This window comes from Dendronephthya gigantea, unplaced genomic scaffold, assembly GCF_004324835.1.
Source record: "Dendronephthya gigantea isolate DGI-Jeju-01 unplaced genomic scaffold, DenGig_1.0 000019F, whole genome shotgun sequence".
NCBI classification, from domain to species: domain Eukaryota; kingdom Metazoa; phylum Cnidaria; class Anthozoa; order Malacalcyonacea; family Nephtheidae; genus Dendronephthya; species Dendronephthya gigantea.
The window spans coordinates 1,155,948-1,171,669 of NW_021163029.1; the positions used below are offsets into that span (position 1 = coordinate 1,155,948).

The 15,722-nt window shown below is 37.5% G+C and overlaps 1 protein-coding gene across 1 annotated transcript; it reads left to right on the forward strand.

Moving 5' to 3' along the window:
• The first annotated feature begins 715 nt into the window (after window positions 1–715).
• LOC114521103 (meiosis 1 arrest protein-like) lies at window positions 716–14,299 on the forward strand. Its single transcript, XM_028541519.1, has 15 exons — window positions 716–904; window positions 5,291–5,448; window positions 5,795–5,903; window positions 8,999–9,066; window positions 9,581–9,694; window positions 9,778–9,856; window positions 10,053–10,118; window positions 10,403–10,507; window positions 11,417–11,523; window positions 11,669–11,806; window positions 12,209–12,220; window positions 12,542–12,643; window positions 12,743–12,952; window positions 13,605–13,730; window positions 14,013–14,299. Exons 1-15 carry the CDS (start codon window positions 889–891, stop codon window positions 14,226–14,228), a joined length of 1,626 nt encoding a protein of 541 aa, XP_028397320.1. The 5' UTR covers window positions 716–888; the 3' UTR covers window positions 14,229–14,299.
• Window positions 14,300–15,722: the final 1,423 nt, after the last annotated feature.

Here is a 15,722-nt window from a genome sequence, read left to right on the forward strand (position 1 = left end):
CAATCTATTCAGTTGAACACGATGACACAAGTTGGAACACGTTTTACCCATCAACCAGGTATGCTTGTTTAGCTACCCAGAAATTTCTATGACCCCAAAAAGTTTAATATTAACTATGCGTTAACATCATCGCCAAATGAAAAAGTTCAGGAGGGGACAGAGTCTCAGAGATAAAGGTAAAGCAATGGCCATGTTCCATGTTAATCGTGTATACTGAACGGGGTTCATTTTTTCAGTCTGCGAGACGCCCACGCATATCCCCATGACTAATCATTGGTTCATTACATTATACGCATTCTTAGGCTTCAAGTTAAAGGTCAGTAGCATTTGCTGAAAGTCAGAAACATCCGGCCTCGCAATCTCGTATCAGCTACACTAATGCGGACACAAGACGCTAAGCTGTACAAGCTGTACATGCCGGTGTAATCATCTGCTTTACTGCTTTACCGCATTTACTTAACAATTCGTTATACTTAGAATGCAAAATTCCTGGTAATTAATACTCAGTCTCAGACATCCGTTTAGAACATCGCCTGGAAGAAAGGAAACGTGAGACAGGTACCGCTAGGTTTGCCGCATTTACTGTACATTTCATCATACTTAGAATGCAGAATTACACGGGGAACACTTCGAACACTTTGGGAAAAGAAATTAAGAACAAGTAAATTCTTGACGCGAGAGTTGTACCTGATGGTGGATGGGGTTGGATCATCAGCTTTGCCGCATTTACAGTACAATTCATGATTATTTTTAGAATGCAGAATCATCTAGGATTAATACACACGGAACACTTTGGGAAAAGCAAACTAAGGACAATAAAATTCCTATTGCGAGACCTGTACCTGACGGTGGATAGGTTTGGATCATAAAATAAAATTTTGAACCATTATGAGAAATAATAAAGGTCAGTTAACTTAACAGTCAATTTTCTAACTAGTAAATGCGGCTAGTAAATCTAGTAAACCCATTCACGGTCAGAAACAACTCTCGCCTCAAGAATATTCTTATCCTACATTTTCTTTTCTCAAAGTATGCTCTATCTCCCTGTGTATTAATCCTAAACGATTCTGCATTCTGAGTCTAATTCATTGTGCATCCTGTTCTTATACTGGGTGATTAAAAAAACAACCACTTGACATCATGAATATTAACTTTGTTAATAACACAAATGACGTGTGGTAACTGGAATTTGAGGCTTGTAATCCTGTTCTGGCGTCACAATTGTCTAAATAAAGTCGGGTGCCGGGTGCGCAAACAAAGGAGATTTATATACCACTAACCTAAACCCAATTGAGCTTTAAGAAGAATATGAATTTTATATACAGTACAGGGTATCCCGGTAAAAATATCCATTAAAAAAACGCGGACGGTATTGAATTCACTTATTGTTAGAATTTGAATATGGCACAGCGCAATATAAAAGCTCCAGAGTGTCCCAGAAAATGGGCGTCGCCTAGCACTAAGCTGAACGCAAAGATGCTTAAAACGATTCATTACGACGTTGAAATTTATATGTAAAGCGCACGAATAACATATTAGTGTATATAGCCTAGTTCATACGTCGCATTTTGGTCGCGTCGAATGCAATTCAAACAATGGATAATGAGATGGTAGTGAAGCTAAATGAGGTTTATCATCTCATCTATTGTTTGAATTGCATTCGACGCGGCCAAAATGCGACGTATGAAGTGAGCTTTAGGCCTAGGTTATACGTCGCATTTTGGTCGCGTCGAATGCAATTGAAACAATAGATAATGAGATGATAATGAAGCTTAATGAGGTTTATCATCTCATTATCTATTGTTTGAATTGCATTCGACGTGACCAAAATGCGACGTATAACCTAGGCCTTAAAGTGGCTTCGTGAATAATAAAAAATTGCGAAAATAATAAAAATTAAATTACAAATTAATCCTATGACCAGTTCGGGAGAAAATGGTTCCACTGACCACAGAAGAACGAGTTTTTGTTGTTATAAATTATACGCAGACTCAAAGTCCAACTGCAGTGCGAAACGCTGAAACATTCGGTTTTTTGGGTTCAGGCCATTCAAAGTTCAAACTATGTGAGTGATTTCAATAGCGCCCGTTTTCAGGGATACTCTGGAACACTTATAGTGCTAACGCAGCCATTGAAATTCTAACTATGTATAGGTGAATTTAATAGTGTGTCCGCTTTTTTTGCATGAGACATCCGATATTTATTTCTTTTTTTAAACACCCTGCATGTTTGTCACCAACAGTCTGCGATGGCTATTGACTATTGTCGAATGGAATGCCTTGTTTTTTTGAATAAATTTTCTGTGTCACAGACCACTAACAATACATCGCCAGCTGTTGAGTGTCGATGACATACCAAAAGCAGGCTTTAGTTTGAGGGAGTGATTTTTAGTTGATTTTACAATTTATTAAAAATTAGAACAAGTAAATTCTGGACCCGAGATGTACGTGACAGTGGATGGAGTAAGGTCAATGGATGGAATTGAATGAAATAAATTTTGACCCATCTAGAAAAAATGGAATAAGCTAGGTCAGTTAGTAATGAAATGCGGCAGCCTATGTATGATACAACCTCATCCATGTCAGGTACAGCTAAGGTCAAGAATATACATTGTCTTAAAACTTACTTTTCCAAAAGAGGTGTAAGTATTCTTTGTGTATATATCCTGAATGATTCTGCATTCTAAGTATAAGCCTTTACTCACGCGTTTACTCGAGCGTTTACTTACGCACAGTAAAAACAGCGCAGGCTAGCTTGAATTTAAAATTTTGGCAACCTAATATATTTTAAATTTTGAAATATATAAACAAAATCGAGTGACACAAAATATGCACGCAGTCGTTTAGTTTAGATCGAGTACAGCGTATAAACGCTTAATTTTGATAGCGCAGAATATGCGTGCAGTCGTTTAGCTTCGATCGAATTCACAGAATATACATCGCATTCAGTCGTTTAGTTTTGATCGAGAACACAGAATATGCGTACACTGCCGTACAGTAAGCCGCTTAGCTTTGATTCAAGTAAACAGAATATCCGCGAAAATGAAGATTGGCCGCGTGGGAAAATAAGTCTTGCGCAAAAAAAACACACCGAATTTAAACAGTAAATGCAGCAAAGCTATTCATCCAAGTGGCCCAAAGCTGCATTTACAACTAGAAAAATTTCTTTGAAACGGAACGAAAAAGAAAAGGGTTGAAAAACATTCTAATCGCATTAACGATGCGGTTCTTTCCTCGGAACAGAACATTTGAAACGAACAGAACATTTGAACAGTGTATTGCGCATGCGGATCGCAGAAATTTTTCCGTTCCGAGATTTTTTTGGTGTGTAAATGAAGCTCAAGTCGTCCAAACTTACCGTCTGGTACAGCACTTGCGTCAACAATAAGCCTGGGGCCGGTTGTATAAAAACGTAGTTAGCGCTAACTGCAGTTAAAAAGTAGAAAGGTATCGTTAACTTTCCAAATGACAAATCGTAATTAAGAATGGCGTCTTGAGCTTTTGAGGAATGAGAAAACATTAAAACTGATCAACACATACCAAGGTTGCCGTTATCCACTCAGAAAAGACCCCGTCGAAGCTTGCAAACTTTCGATATGCTTTTATGTTTTTCATTTGGGCAGCAACAGAGTATATTTTGCTTCGGGAGACGTATCGATGCCAAATTACGATCCTAGCAAAGATTGGTCATCTCCATTCTCAACTGCAACCAGTAGTTTGACTCAAAGGAACCTTTTTATGTTAAGAGCACTTTTTTAATTATTTTGAAGTTTGGATCAAAATACTGTCAATTTTTGTAAATGCGAGTCCACAGTCTTGTTCAAAATCAATAATAGCGGTCAACAATTCAGGAATACTTCATGCTATTTCTCTGTCAACAACCCAACGCAAGCTCAACGCAAGTTACGTCATTAGTTAATCATCCGACAAACTACGTTTTGTGCAACGCATTTAAGTCGTGTAGTTAACTAATCATGGTTAAGGATTTAACTACAGTGATTAGCGCTAATCCTAGTTAAAAGTTAACGACGTTTTTATACAACCGGCCTCTGGTCCTCATATGTCACCGAAAGTCGGTTATGCATGGCTTTTGCGAATGGAATTCTTTCTTATTTTGAATTAATTTTCTGTGTTAAGTCCCGTTTAAACTGGCAATTTTTAGTGCCATTTTATGTGCGATTTTTGATAGATGTGAACGAATAATTAGTTACGAATGCTCTGATGTATAAGAACTCTTATTTGAACATAAGTAACTAATGTGTTAAGGAGCCCTTACGGGCCACTAACAATACATCCCCGACTGATGATAAAGCCTGGTTCTCATATGTCACCGACGGTCGGCGATTGCCATTGTCTGTGATCTCTGATGAATGAAGTGCCTTACATCGTAGACTGTCGGTGACATATGAGAACCAGGCTCGACATATGAGAAGCAGCCTTTAGTTTGAATGTCTGTGTTCTTTGTGCTTCCCATAAATGTCTGAGGGGGGTCTATTATAGTTTTACGGTTACGAGAATTTGCGGATAACTTAGACGGAAGGACCGTAGACGGAAAATCTTGAATTTCTCTAGTCGGATTCGGTTCAAGTTTTGGTCGATTTTGAATTGTTTTACTGGATAGATCTGATACCTAATAATATTGCTTTTCTTCCTCAAAATAGCCCATATTGTATTAAACAATAAACATCGCGCTTTTGTACGGGAGCGTTTTGGCGAGTTTGACAGCTTTTAATATGTTCTAATCGCGGGTCATATAGTTTAAAGTTGTGGCTAACTGTCTGTGTAGCTTGTGTGATTAAGTTATAATTACATAATCTCGCTTTTTGACAATTTCTTACTTATTCAATAAATTTTTAAACTCTATATATTTATTATGTAGGTCACCGCATGTGGAACATATGTTTATAGCACAAATTACCTTGCGGTTAAAAAAAAATAGACAGACGGAATTCGAAAATTCATACCCCCTATGATAGACCCCCTCTGAGCGCTTACCCAATTGCTCGTAACTTCTCGTGAGCATTTATTCATATAGGTTCTTTTAGGGCCAACCTACTAAGCATAAAAGATCTTGTTAGATCAAGAAAATCATATTTTGGGTAGAATTTTATGCGATGAGCAGGCATCAGTGATCACAGTGCTCACTGAACTGCTCATGATCATCTGCTCCTAGTGAAGACTTCTTGTTATGATAGGTCTAGCTATATTTTGTAAACCGTTCCAAGTTGAAATTAAAAACAGTTGTAGCCCCGAATCAACATGTAATTTTCATTGTGTTTAATGTTTTCCAGCACACGTTTTGATACTGGATATATCTCAGCCATTCAACCACGATGCATTGGTAAATGTTTATCAAAGTCTTACAGATTTCCTCTCTCTGGTCACTCACATCAGTGGGCCATTAAGAGTGCCTTTGTTGGGCCTTACTACGATAGGACAATATGCTGAGGTAGGGTGATTTATGCACACGCAATAGACAATAGTTAAGCATCTGAATGGAATGTTAAGGAAGGGGGGGGGGGTCTATATATATTCACGTTCAGCAATATTAGTTTCTTTTCAAAATATTTTTTTAAAGTCAGTGAAAATGGATTAATGAATATTATCCCCCCCCAAGTAAATGATCTTCCGCATCTCCACGATTTAAATCTCTGCCTCCCTATCCGTTCGCTAGTTGGCCTTTCCATCCTATTACAACTAATATGAGATTGTATTTGAGATTACGAGAAGGCAGTGTGTCTAATAGACCCTATTCTTTGAGGCTTGTTTATGACGGTCCGCTTTTCTTCTGTTAGACTATTTTCCCTCTACAACCAACCAAAGGAAATTTTTCTCGACTTTACATGGTTACAACAGAATTCAAAAGATCAGCGATGGACACCCCGATGCCAGTATTTGATCCAGGTGGGAATACGCTTATGTCAAATACCATACATGCAAGTGCCCTGGATATTGCCTTATTTTTTCGGATGATATGGCTAATTTCAGAGTAGGTTACCCTCCCCTCTCCCCATATAGCGGCAAAATCACGCGATGCGTGGATCTGGGACTTCGGGAACTGTCGGTTTTTGCCGAAAGTATGCGCGGCTTCCAGGCGAGATAACATGGATAGCTAGTGCAAATCGTACACGTGGAATGACTTGCGTGGGAGAGCTGTAAGACATAATTAAATACAAACTAAGGTTTTGCGAGAAAAATATTTTATTACTCAAATTACACATGCTACAACATTGAGAATAATCTTTCAATATCATTAGGACTGTTCATTTCAAAAGTTGATTCTTTAAAAATTAATATTCTTTGTATGCTTTGTGATGACTGTTCTCGTGACTTGTAAAAGAGACAACAAAATTAACCTGACTCGAGTGGGTCATTTTCGTATGAATTTTCTTTCCAACGAGATAGCTGGTTCAAGATACTTAGAACATTCGGGTAGTTGTTCCCAATGTTAAAGTACGTGCATATTCGGCCCACTTGAGGCCTAGGACTCTCATTACTTCGATTAGTTCGATAAACGTACTCCATATCATGTTTGTATTGGTAACTTGCGCTATGGCTTCTATGGCTTACAATTGCCATGTTTCGGGACGGCACTGGCATATATTACTTACAACAGATGGAGTAACTTGTTTGGTTAGTGATGCGTGGGTGCATGCAAAAGGAAAGTCGCTATAATTATTATAATTTATTCACATTATTAGTACTAGGGAAATTTACAATAATCAATCATGCATTAAAATTAAGTATAATAGTTCTACAGACTATTTACAAAAACAACTTAACTAGACTACTCGCTAATGTTGGAGTTCCATTCCGACAACGTAATGTCGTTAGTTGATGTGATGGACGCAGTCCTCCAACTTCGACTGCCACGAACACACACCACGCGAGCTCTAAGCAAAGCAAAGGCGATCTTTCGTCGTAACCAGCTAACCACCATAGATGGAGAATGATTCTTCTTGTCAGCCAGCTTCGCACCCAGGAAGGAAAGAAAATGTTGCGTCTCTCTTCCGCATCCGCCAAAGGCGCTGAAGACGACCGGTGTGAAGGAGCCATGCTCGACCTCAACAATCCGTTGGTTGTAATGTCGCTTTTTTTCCCGTTCGTTGGCTTTAAACGAGCTGCTCAACGTCTGGCGTCGATGTGTAGAGGCGTATGGGTTAAACACCCTTACATCAAAAAATGCCTTTTCACATCTCTGCCAGAAACCTCTCGCAGCAATGTCCACTCTGGCGTCATCGGCTGAGTTAGCACTGGATGGAAGAACCTCGCCAGTCAAAGGAGCAAGAGCAGGTTCAATTGAAACATCGTAAGCAACGTCATCGATAGCAGCAGCAAGTAGATCACGGATCTCATTATGTCTTCGATGGATAAAACCTCCTTTCAGGCACGACAGGGCATGATCTACCGTGAACGATTTTCCACAAGCGCAGAAAGATGGAAGGCGTTTCAAAGTCGCTATAATTTGACTTTCTTCTGTTTGAAAAGAAGAAGATAGAATCTAAGAATCAGGTCTTCACCATTGACTATCCGTTTGCTATCAAATTTCACCACGATCTCAATATGGTTTTCAAACACATATTGGTAAAATTCGCGGTGCCTCTCCAGCTGCGCATTTTTTGCGTCTTCCTCTAATTTCCTCTTTCTACGGTAGCGTTTGAAGCCATTGCCTCACTCCCTATGAGTTGAAGCGTGGCGTTTTGTAAACATATACATTGCAAAATCACATGCATTGTAACTACGTATCTAAATACCCAAAGACAAACGCCCTTTTGACATAACTCAATGCGGGCACCCGAAAAGACACATCGCTTGGAGTGCTGAGTTATTCCATATGCGCGGTTTTAGGCGGGAAGAAATTCTACGTGTGCCAAAACAAACAAAAAACATGCTACGGCCCTTGGAGACAAACGCCAAAAGTTGAAAACGATTAAGGAGAAATTATTATTTATTGCAGTATGTAATTGCACGAAAAATAAATGCTCGCTCATTTTCCATTTCCCACCGGAGTAAACGACTCATAATTTCTATCTTCTTCTCAAACAGAAGATCCCTTTCCAGATCAGTCAAATCAGTATAGCGACTTCCCTTTGCATGTACCCACGCATCACTAACCAAACAAAACAAGTTACTCCAACTGTTGGAAGTAATATATGCCAGTGCCGTCCCGATACATGGCAATTGTACAGCTTGGAAGCCATAGAGCAAGTTACCAATACAAACATGAAACGGAGTACGTTTATCGAAGTAACGAGAGTCCTAGGCCTCGATCAAGTGGAGTGAACAGTAAACATGTACTTGAACATTGGAAACAACTAACCGAAGACCCAGATTCTATATTGATCGAGTCCCTGGGAAATGTAGAAGACCCTAATGTTCTAAGTATCTTGAATCAGCTATCTCGTTGGAAAGAAAGTTCATACCAAAATGACCCGCTCGAGTCAGGTTTTGTTGTCTCTTTTACCACGCCTTCTACCCTTAAGTACACTGTTAAAACGACAAGAGAACAGTTTATAAGACACGACAACAATCATCACAAAGCAATGAAAGCATATAAAGAATATTTAAAGAATCAAATTTTAAAATGAACAGTCCTAAGGATATTGAAAGAAACATTCTCAATGTTGTAACGTGTGTAATTTGAGCAATAAAAATTGTTTTCGCAAATCCTTAGTTTGTATTTAATTATGTCTTAAAATAGCGTGAGCGCACAGCCCTCCCACGCAAGTCATTCTACGTGTACCATTTGCACTGGCTATGTTGCAACTTGCAACAACACACTTGTGCGCAAGTCATCTCGCGTGGAGGCCGCGCATGCCTTCGGTAAAAACCGACTGTTCCCTACGTCCCGCGTGGGATCCACGCATCGCGTGATTTTGCCACTATATGGGGGGGTCCATTCTTGTTGAATGTTTCACCGAATGTAAAATTTCCTCTTGGTAAATCTTCGTTTTTCTCGTTTATGTCTCATTAAATCGACCTTGTTTTCATAATTTCAGACTCTTTGATTCAAGGATTTAAAAATATTATTTTGCAATACCAAAGACAACAGCAGACGTTTAGGCAGGTATGTGTATAATTGTTATATAGGTGCTGTTAATTTTAAATGTGATTGGTTCATTCGTAGTCACATGACTTTAAATAAATGCAAGTGAAAAATTGTTGGCCATTTCTTGCCATAACAAAGTAAAGTGGGGTTCTTTTTCAAGGAAATTGTTGTGTAACATGTATGTTTTTGTTCCTATATAACAAAACACTTAATGTACAATTCCTCGGGAAATAGTGAGTTTTGTTTTCCCTTGAGTTTGAGTGTTTTCCGACTCTTGGGAAAACAAACTATTTCTTTCGGGAGCATACATTTGGTGTATAATATTTCAGCCCCGTTTACACTTAATGTTTAAGTTTTACAATGTTTAAGCCACGAGTGCCCATTTTAGCCATGGCGTGGCGATAAATTCATGCAGTGCATGCAGTGTATAAACGGAGCTCAAATTTTCTGTCCACAGCATGGGAACCTCATAGTTACACTTACCTATAATAATAATATAGTAATGCAAGTTTATTCCAATGCATCCCAACAGGTGAAGAATTCGTCATGTCAACTAGAGATATCAATACTATCGTGTCAACCCAGCCATTCTCTCAGCCTGCAAGTCAACAAATTGTCTCAAACATTAGATTTAAACTGCTTAAAGGTATGGAATACGCATACGTTCTGCCATGGTTTTGTTTGGGAGAGATATTTTTAATTTTAAGAGGGATTTTCAATTGATTTTAGAAGGTTCAAGTGCTCAATCTAAGACTTCCTAATAGTGCAAGTATTCAGAGTGAACTTAACAGTTCAATTTCACCACCAGGTAAATATTTCATAAAATAATCCCTACAAGACATTGCCACAGATATTAAGTGTACAATATGAATATGCACCCCAAATCGGAAGCGGTCTAGCTACGCCCATGGAATGCACATGTTATTAAGACACTGCGTGTGCTATTAAGACACGCAGAATAAAACTAAAGTAAAGAGCTTCAATTTATATTTCCTTTTAAACAGGGGATGGGTCAGATCATTCAAACGAGACGTTGTCTGACATAGTCGATATTGCTAACATCGAAAATAGTAAGGTTTTTGTATAACTTGTCTAATCGATTAGATTAATAAGAAATAATGAAGGATGGAGGGTTAAAACATCTAGAGGGAAAAGTGTAAAACAATAATACAAGGATTCCACATTCCACGACTATTCCACATCCAATATTCACTTACTTAGATTTACACCTTCAATCGAGGTTAATTGGCACGATTATTGCGGTCAGGGTTAACAACTTCCGCAACTGCATGTGTATTTCCCGAAAAATATGGAATATCAGTATTAATGTAGTCAATACTATACTTTTGTCTAGACGTTCTTAGCCTGATGAATTATTTTAAAACATGGTTGAAAGATTGTGGTACTGACAGTGAAGCTGTTCATATCATTTTGCCTGCAAATATCAGCTCTTCACCAGGTGAGATTTTTTAATAGGTAGAAATTTGCGTAGTGTACAAGCATCAAGTATGAACTATATAAGATCAATTATATTAATCAGTCTCCAATCGGTCTCCGACAGGAGTTTAATGACGTCGAATTCTAGAGGGGGGGGGGGGTAATAAGATGGGTCTTAAGGTGTAAATGCATTATGTCCGTAGGCGCTCAGGCCCTTAAGTAAAATAAGTGTGGGCTTCTGTGAGCTCATGATATGTATGTAAGTGATGGGCTTTAAAGAGCATTAGGCTAGTATATTTAAAGCTGTGTTCACGAACCAGCTGTTTGATTGCTGTAAGATTTGCACACCATTCTAACAAGGTGAAAATAATAGGCTAATCGTTTGCAAGAACATTGTTGCCCAGTGCTTTACGTCATTAGCAGGAATAGTGTTCGCTCTGAAGCGTTATCTTGAAAAATGACTTGCTTACTGCGTTTTAGGCCAAAAATTGAGTAAAATACCATTTGATGTTTCGAAACAGTACAGTCACGGCCACTGTTGTCAGTGTCAAAATCGTTCATCAGTGACTAAAAGACAATCTCGTTACTTGATATATAGTTCTATGAATAAATTAGTTAGGTGCAGTAATAAATACTGTATTACAACTAAACTATGTTTAATGACTCCGATTGATGTACGATTAAGATGGTGATTAAACAGTTACGTAATGGTTTCCGTGTCTGGATGGCCTGATCCAAACACGCAGGAATATTGCGAGAGTTCAGAAAAGCGCGCTAAATACGAGTCGGAGGCGAGTGATTTTGTGAGCTTTTCTTAACTCGAGCAACATTCCCAAATGTTTGAATCAAGCAGTCCAGACACGGAAACCGTTAAGTAGCTAACTGAACTTATGATCTATATGATTTCTAAAAGCCGAACTATATCTCTTAGATCTAATGGAAAATAATTTTGGCGCGCATAGCAATGAAATGGTATTGAAATGTGACCTACATGAATCCTTGATCGACCCTTTAAACCTTTTGTGCGGAGAATATTTTGTAAGTGGCAAATCTTGTTACTTTTTTTTGAAAATTTACCATGTATAACGAAAGGGGGGAGGCGACACTTACTATAACACGTAGCATATATTATTATTTTTGTGGGACTCACAAAAAGTCTTTTTATGTTGTTGTCGATCCTTAGACCTTGAAAGGTGATTACAATTTCCTGAAGAGTTATTCTGAATCCAACAAAGCTGTAAATATGTCGCAATCTGTGAATAAAGTCTACAGACTAAGAGCATTTTCTCTCGTGAAAAAAAGTGGTGTGTGCGAATCTGTGGTAAGTACCTAATATGCCTTTCTTCAAAACCTGAATAAGGATTACTTACTATAACTTCTGGTCGAAAGATTACTCTGGAAATTGAACCTGAAGATATATCCATGCAATACGTCCATGCATGCCCCTCCTATATATAGCCACTTGTATACAGACAGTCTATTCAGCATTACACTACACTGACCACATTCAAACTCGACCCCGACCACGCAACTGAGAAATCTTTTACTGATCACCACTCAAATTGACGATTACATGACTTGGTCATTTCATTTTTAGGACCGTCAAATCAATCAATCAATTTCAGTTATGTTTTATATTGGTAATAATATTGCTTGAATTTCAGATTAAAATAGCTTTATCTTTCTTTTATGTTTCATCTTTGATGTTTTGGCAACTATCAAGCTTTACGGGATGGTAAGAGCCCGGTTATCGATTTTATATCATGCACGAACTGGAGTTAGACGTTTGAGACGAACGTTTAGATTTTGGTCAAATTGAGAACCAATATATGAAATTATTTGGTATATATGTGCTGAAATGTTGTCGTGGGAATTAAACAGTTTCGCGTTTTGGTATTCGAGTCCGAATTAGATTTCGCATGGTATTATTCACGCATTTCATTCCATTCCACGTTTCATTCAGCTACATGGAGAACTAATTATTTAGAAAGTCGTGCATTAATTATATCGGTAAAATACATCGCAAAAATATTTTTATGCTTTGGTAACCTTTCAGCCCATGTTTGTTCGTCCAACGTGTTGCTGGAAGCTTGACTGGGATGAATTGGACTCAAATCAACAAGATTTTAACTCGTTATGCAAAGTTTTAAATGAAAAGGTAAATATTCAAATCATATATATGCTAACACAATTCGTGTGCTTTTCGACTTTTCTCAAATATCCTGCATGTTGTTACGTAATGTATCCTGTTATCCAGGAATTGTCTTTGATCTTGAAATCCGAAACTGACGACGCAAACAACGAGATCTTTCCCCAAGCACACTATCTTGTTATGGCGTCTTCTAACTCCACTCTGCTAATCAAGCCTGTTGTAATGGAAGAGCTTATGCTACCATCAAATTTCCCCTCACTTTCTGAGAAGACATCTCAACAATCTACTGAAGTCATCGCAGGATGTCTAGATCTGGTAGGATGAGAGGATGTTTAAGCACCGCTCATACTTTGATTTTAGTTATTTGCGCTATAAAGAATAACCTCGGTTAAATAACGTCTAGTATGGCTTCCTTTTTTAGAAATGTACATAGTTAACCGCACAGTTAAAAATAAATTTAGGGGGGAAATATTTCAAGAAAGAGTAAAGTTAGGGAAAAAACAACAACAAAAGAAATATAAGAAGGAAAAGAGGAAAACAATTAAAAAAAACAACTTCAAATACGAAAAAAACTGCTACGAGAAATGGCAAATTATAATATTTCTTCGTTGCCTTGTATAAAAAGCATGCAACATTTCAAATATTCTTCTCGCCTGCATTCATCTCATCGGACAAATTTCTCTTAAGTGCATGAAACTAGAGAAAATAAGGGCCTGATACAAGTAGATGCAGCAATAATGATCTAGGAATTTACTAGGATTGGGTAGCGTTGGGTATGTTGGTTTGAATGTTCGTCGGGTTATTATGCATTCAAAAACAATTCTAATCACTAAAACCATTAGTTTTTGAGGAAGGGTGGGTTACTACTAATATAACTTTTTAATACTAATATAACTAATATCACCTAATATTTTTTTACAACTCTACTAGCTCTATCATGTTTAAAAATTACTTTCTCTTTTTTAAGTTACCTGTCCAGGATGTGTACAACCCTTTCTTCATGAAATCAAATCTTTTCAAGTTCTTTATATCAAAGACTCTCAAGAATAATCGAGGATCTCGGGGTGGTAAAAGAAAATTCCAAGCGCCACAGGTATTAAAAATCACTCTTGGGATATATAACCTATATGACCTTTTTTTACCTCAACATATAATTCGATGTAGAATTTATTGGTGAACTATCCAGTATGGAATAATGGATTGGATTTTATTTTTTTACTTTCTAATAATATATGAGCCCAACTATCATAGGCTAAAGTTTTGCTGGGGAAGTGCCAGTGAAGCTAGCCTTCTCAGGGAGTTGTTAATATCATTTAAAGGTAGCTACTAATGATTTCAAATTGACGTCTTCGACTATTTTTTTGCTCCTTTTTAGAGAATCCAGGGTTTACAAAGTCGATCATCCAACTCTATCAGCAGTGAAAATCAAGGTGTTGGGCGCCAGACAAATAAACGAGTCTCTTTCCAATCACCACGAACCTCAAGCCACCTACATACTGGTTCTCGAAACACGACGACGTCGACCCAGAAACGGGCTCGTACACTGTCTACCGTTGCAGTGTTGGAACCAAATCCTAAATATCACGCGTGATATACATCGTTATAATTTATGAGAGTAGCATTTGACGATGTCATGGGCGATAACATTCGATAATAAAAATTATGTGCATTTGGTGTAAGGATTTTTTCATTTTATATTTGGTGTAAATATGATTTGCAAATATGATTTTAATGTTCAAATCTCGAATCTACGGAGGTTTCTATGTATTTTTTCCTTAGTGTAAGAAAGATTTTTAAAATTAGACAAACTCCCGAAATATGATGTGAATTGACATAAATATTCAGGTGTACCAATATTGCAGAAAAATATATTTCCAGTTGAGCACAACAACTGCCCGTTCTTTGCTCATCTAGCTTTACTACAGAATATGCAGTTATTTTAGGACTTTCAGAATCGCATGCAAACATGCAATCACGTGCAAACATTAGTTTCAATCGGACGTGAAACGTCAATTATTTAGGACCTTTTAGGTTTTCAAAAAAGGATTTGTCTTTCCAAAATAGTGAACTTTAAGCCTAAGGAGACTGGAACGAAATTTGGCCGCCATATTTGAAGGTAAATTGAATCTTTATAAGCCAACAGCTAAAGCCTAAAACTACATCAATTTTTAACCCACTTTATATTTCTATGCACTTCACCAATCTTTCATTATTTCTTTTCTTCTCCTTTTAGCACTATTTATTGCAGGTTTATCTGCTAATACCTAAAAAAAATTAGGGATCCAATTTCTGTCTTTATAACGTATTTTTCCAAGAGTTTCAGTTAATATTGTGTGTAGATCACGCTACTTTGTATATGATTTGACTCTGTTTAGACTATTATTACACAGATTATATTAATTATTAAGGATTCAAAATACGAAATACAACTTACAACAGAATGAAGAGTATATATATTTCTACGGACTGAATAACTCTTGTCTATAATTATACAGTTCGCTCTCCCGTACGCTCTCTCAACAATACCGCCGATTTCCTTTCAATCAAAGTCTTATGCTGCCGGATAATTTGCCAACATGTGATCGCCATATAATTCAGTCACTTATCATGACCATCAAATTAATGACCATCAAATGCATGACCATCAAATTAATTAATTAATTAAATAGAATCAAGGTGAATTATATAACAATTATTCGCCGAAACTGTCTGAGCTGTGTACATGTCTCTCCTGAAAAAGCAGTATAAACTGGCTGAAAACGATGGAAATTCCAGCTGGCTTTATGGTGTTGTATTTATCAGCCAAAGCTATTGCAACGGATTGAATTTCCATCTGCTCTTGATATAGGACAAATTGATTTTCACTCGTGTAGTTAAACTGCTTTAGAACTGATCTCTGCTCTGTCCATTAATTGGCATATTTACCATGCATGATAAGCAGTCAGTAACTTACTCCTAGCGAATGGGTTAGCAGCAATCTTTATGGAACATTTCCCTAGATGGTACACCTCCAAACTCCAAAGGTTCATGAAAGTTGACCAGACCACGAGGAATCTTGTTTTTCCACATATTTACTTCTTTCGTC

Bases quoted from the DNA above. Each gene is read 5' to 3' on its own strand.
- LOC114521103 (XM_028541519.1), top strand. The intron at 10,508-11,416 runs GTGAGATTTTTT...TATATCTCTTAG, and splicing joins AAATATCAGCTCTTCACCAG to ATCTAATGGAAAATAATTTT. The intron at 13,731-14,012 runs GTATTAAAAATC...GCTCCTTTTTAG, and splicing joins GAAAATTCCAAGCGCCACAG to AGAATCCAGGGTTTACAAAG.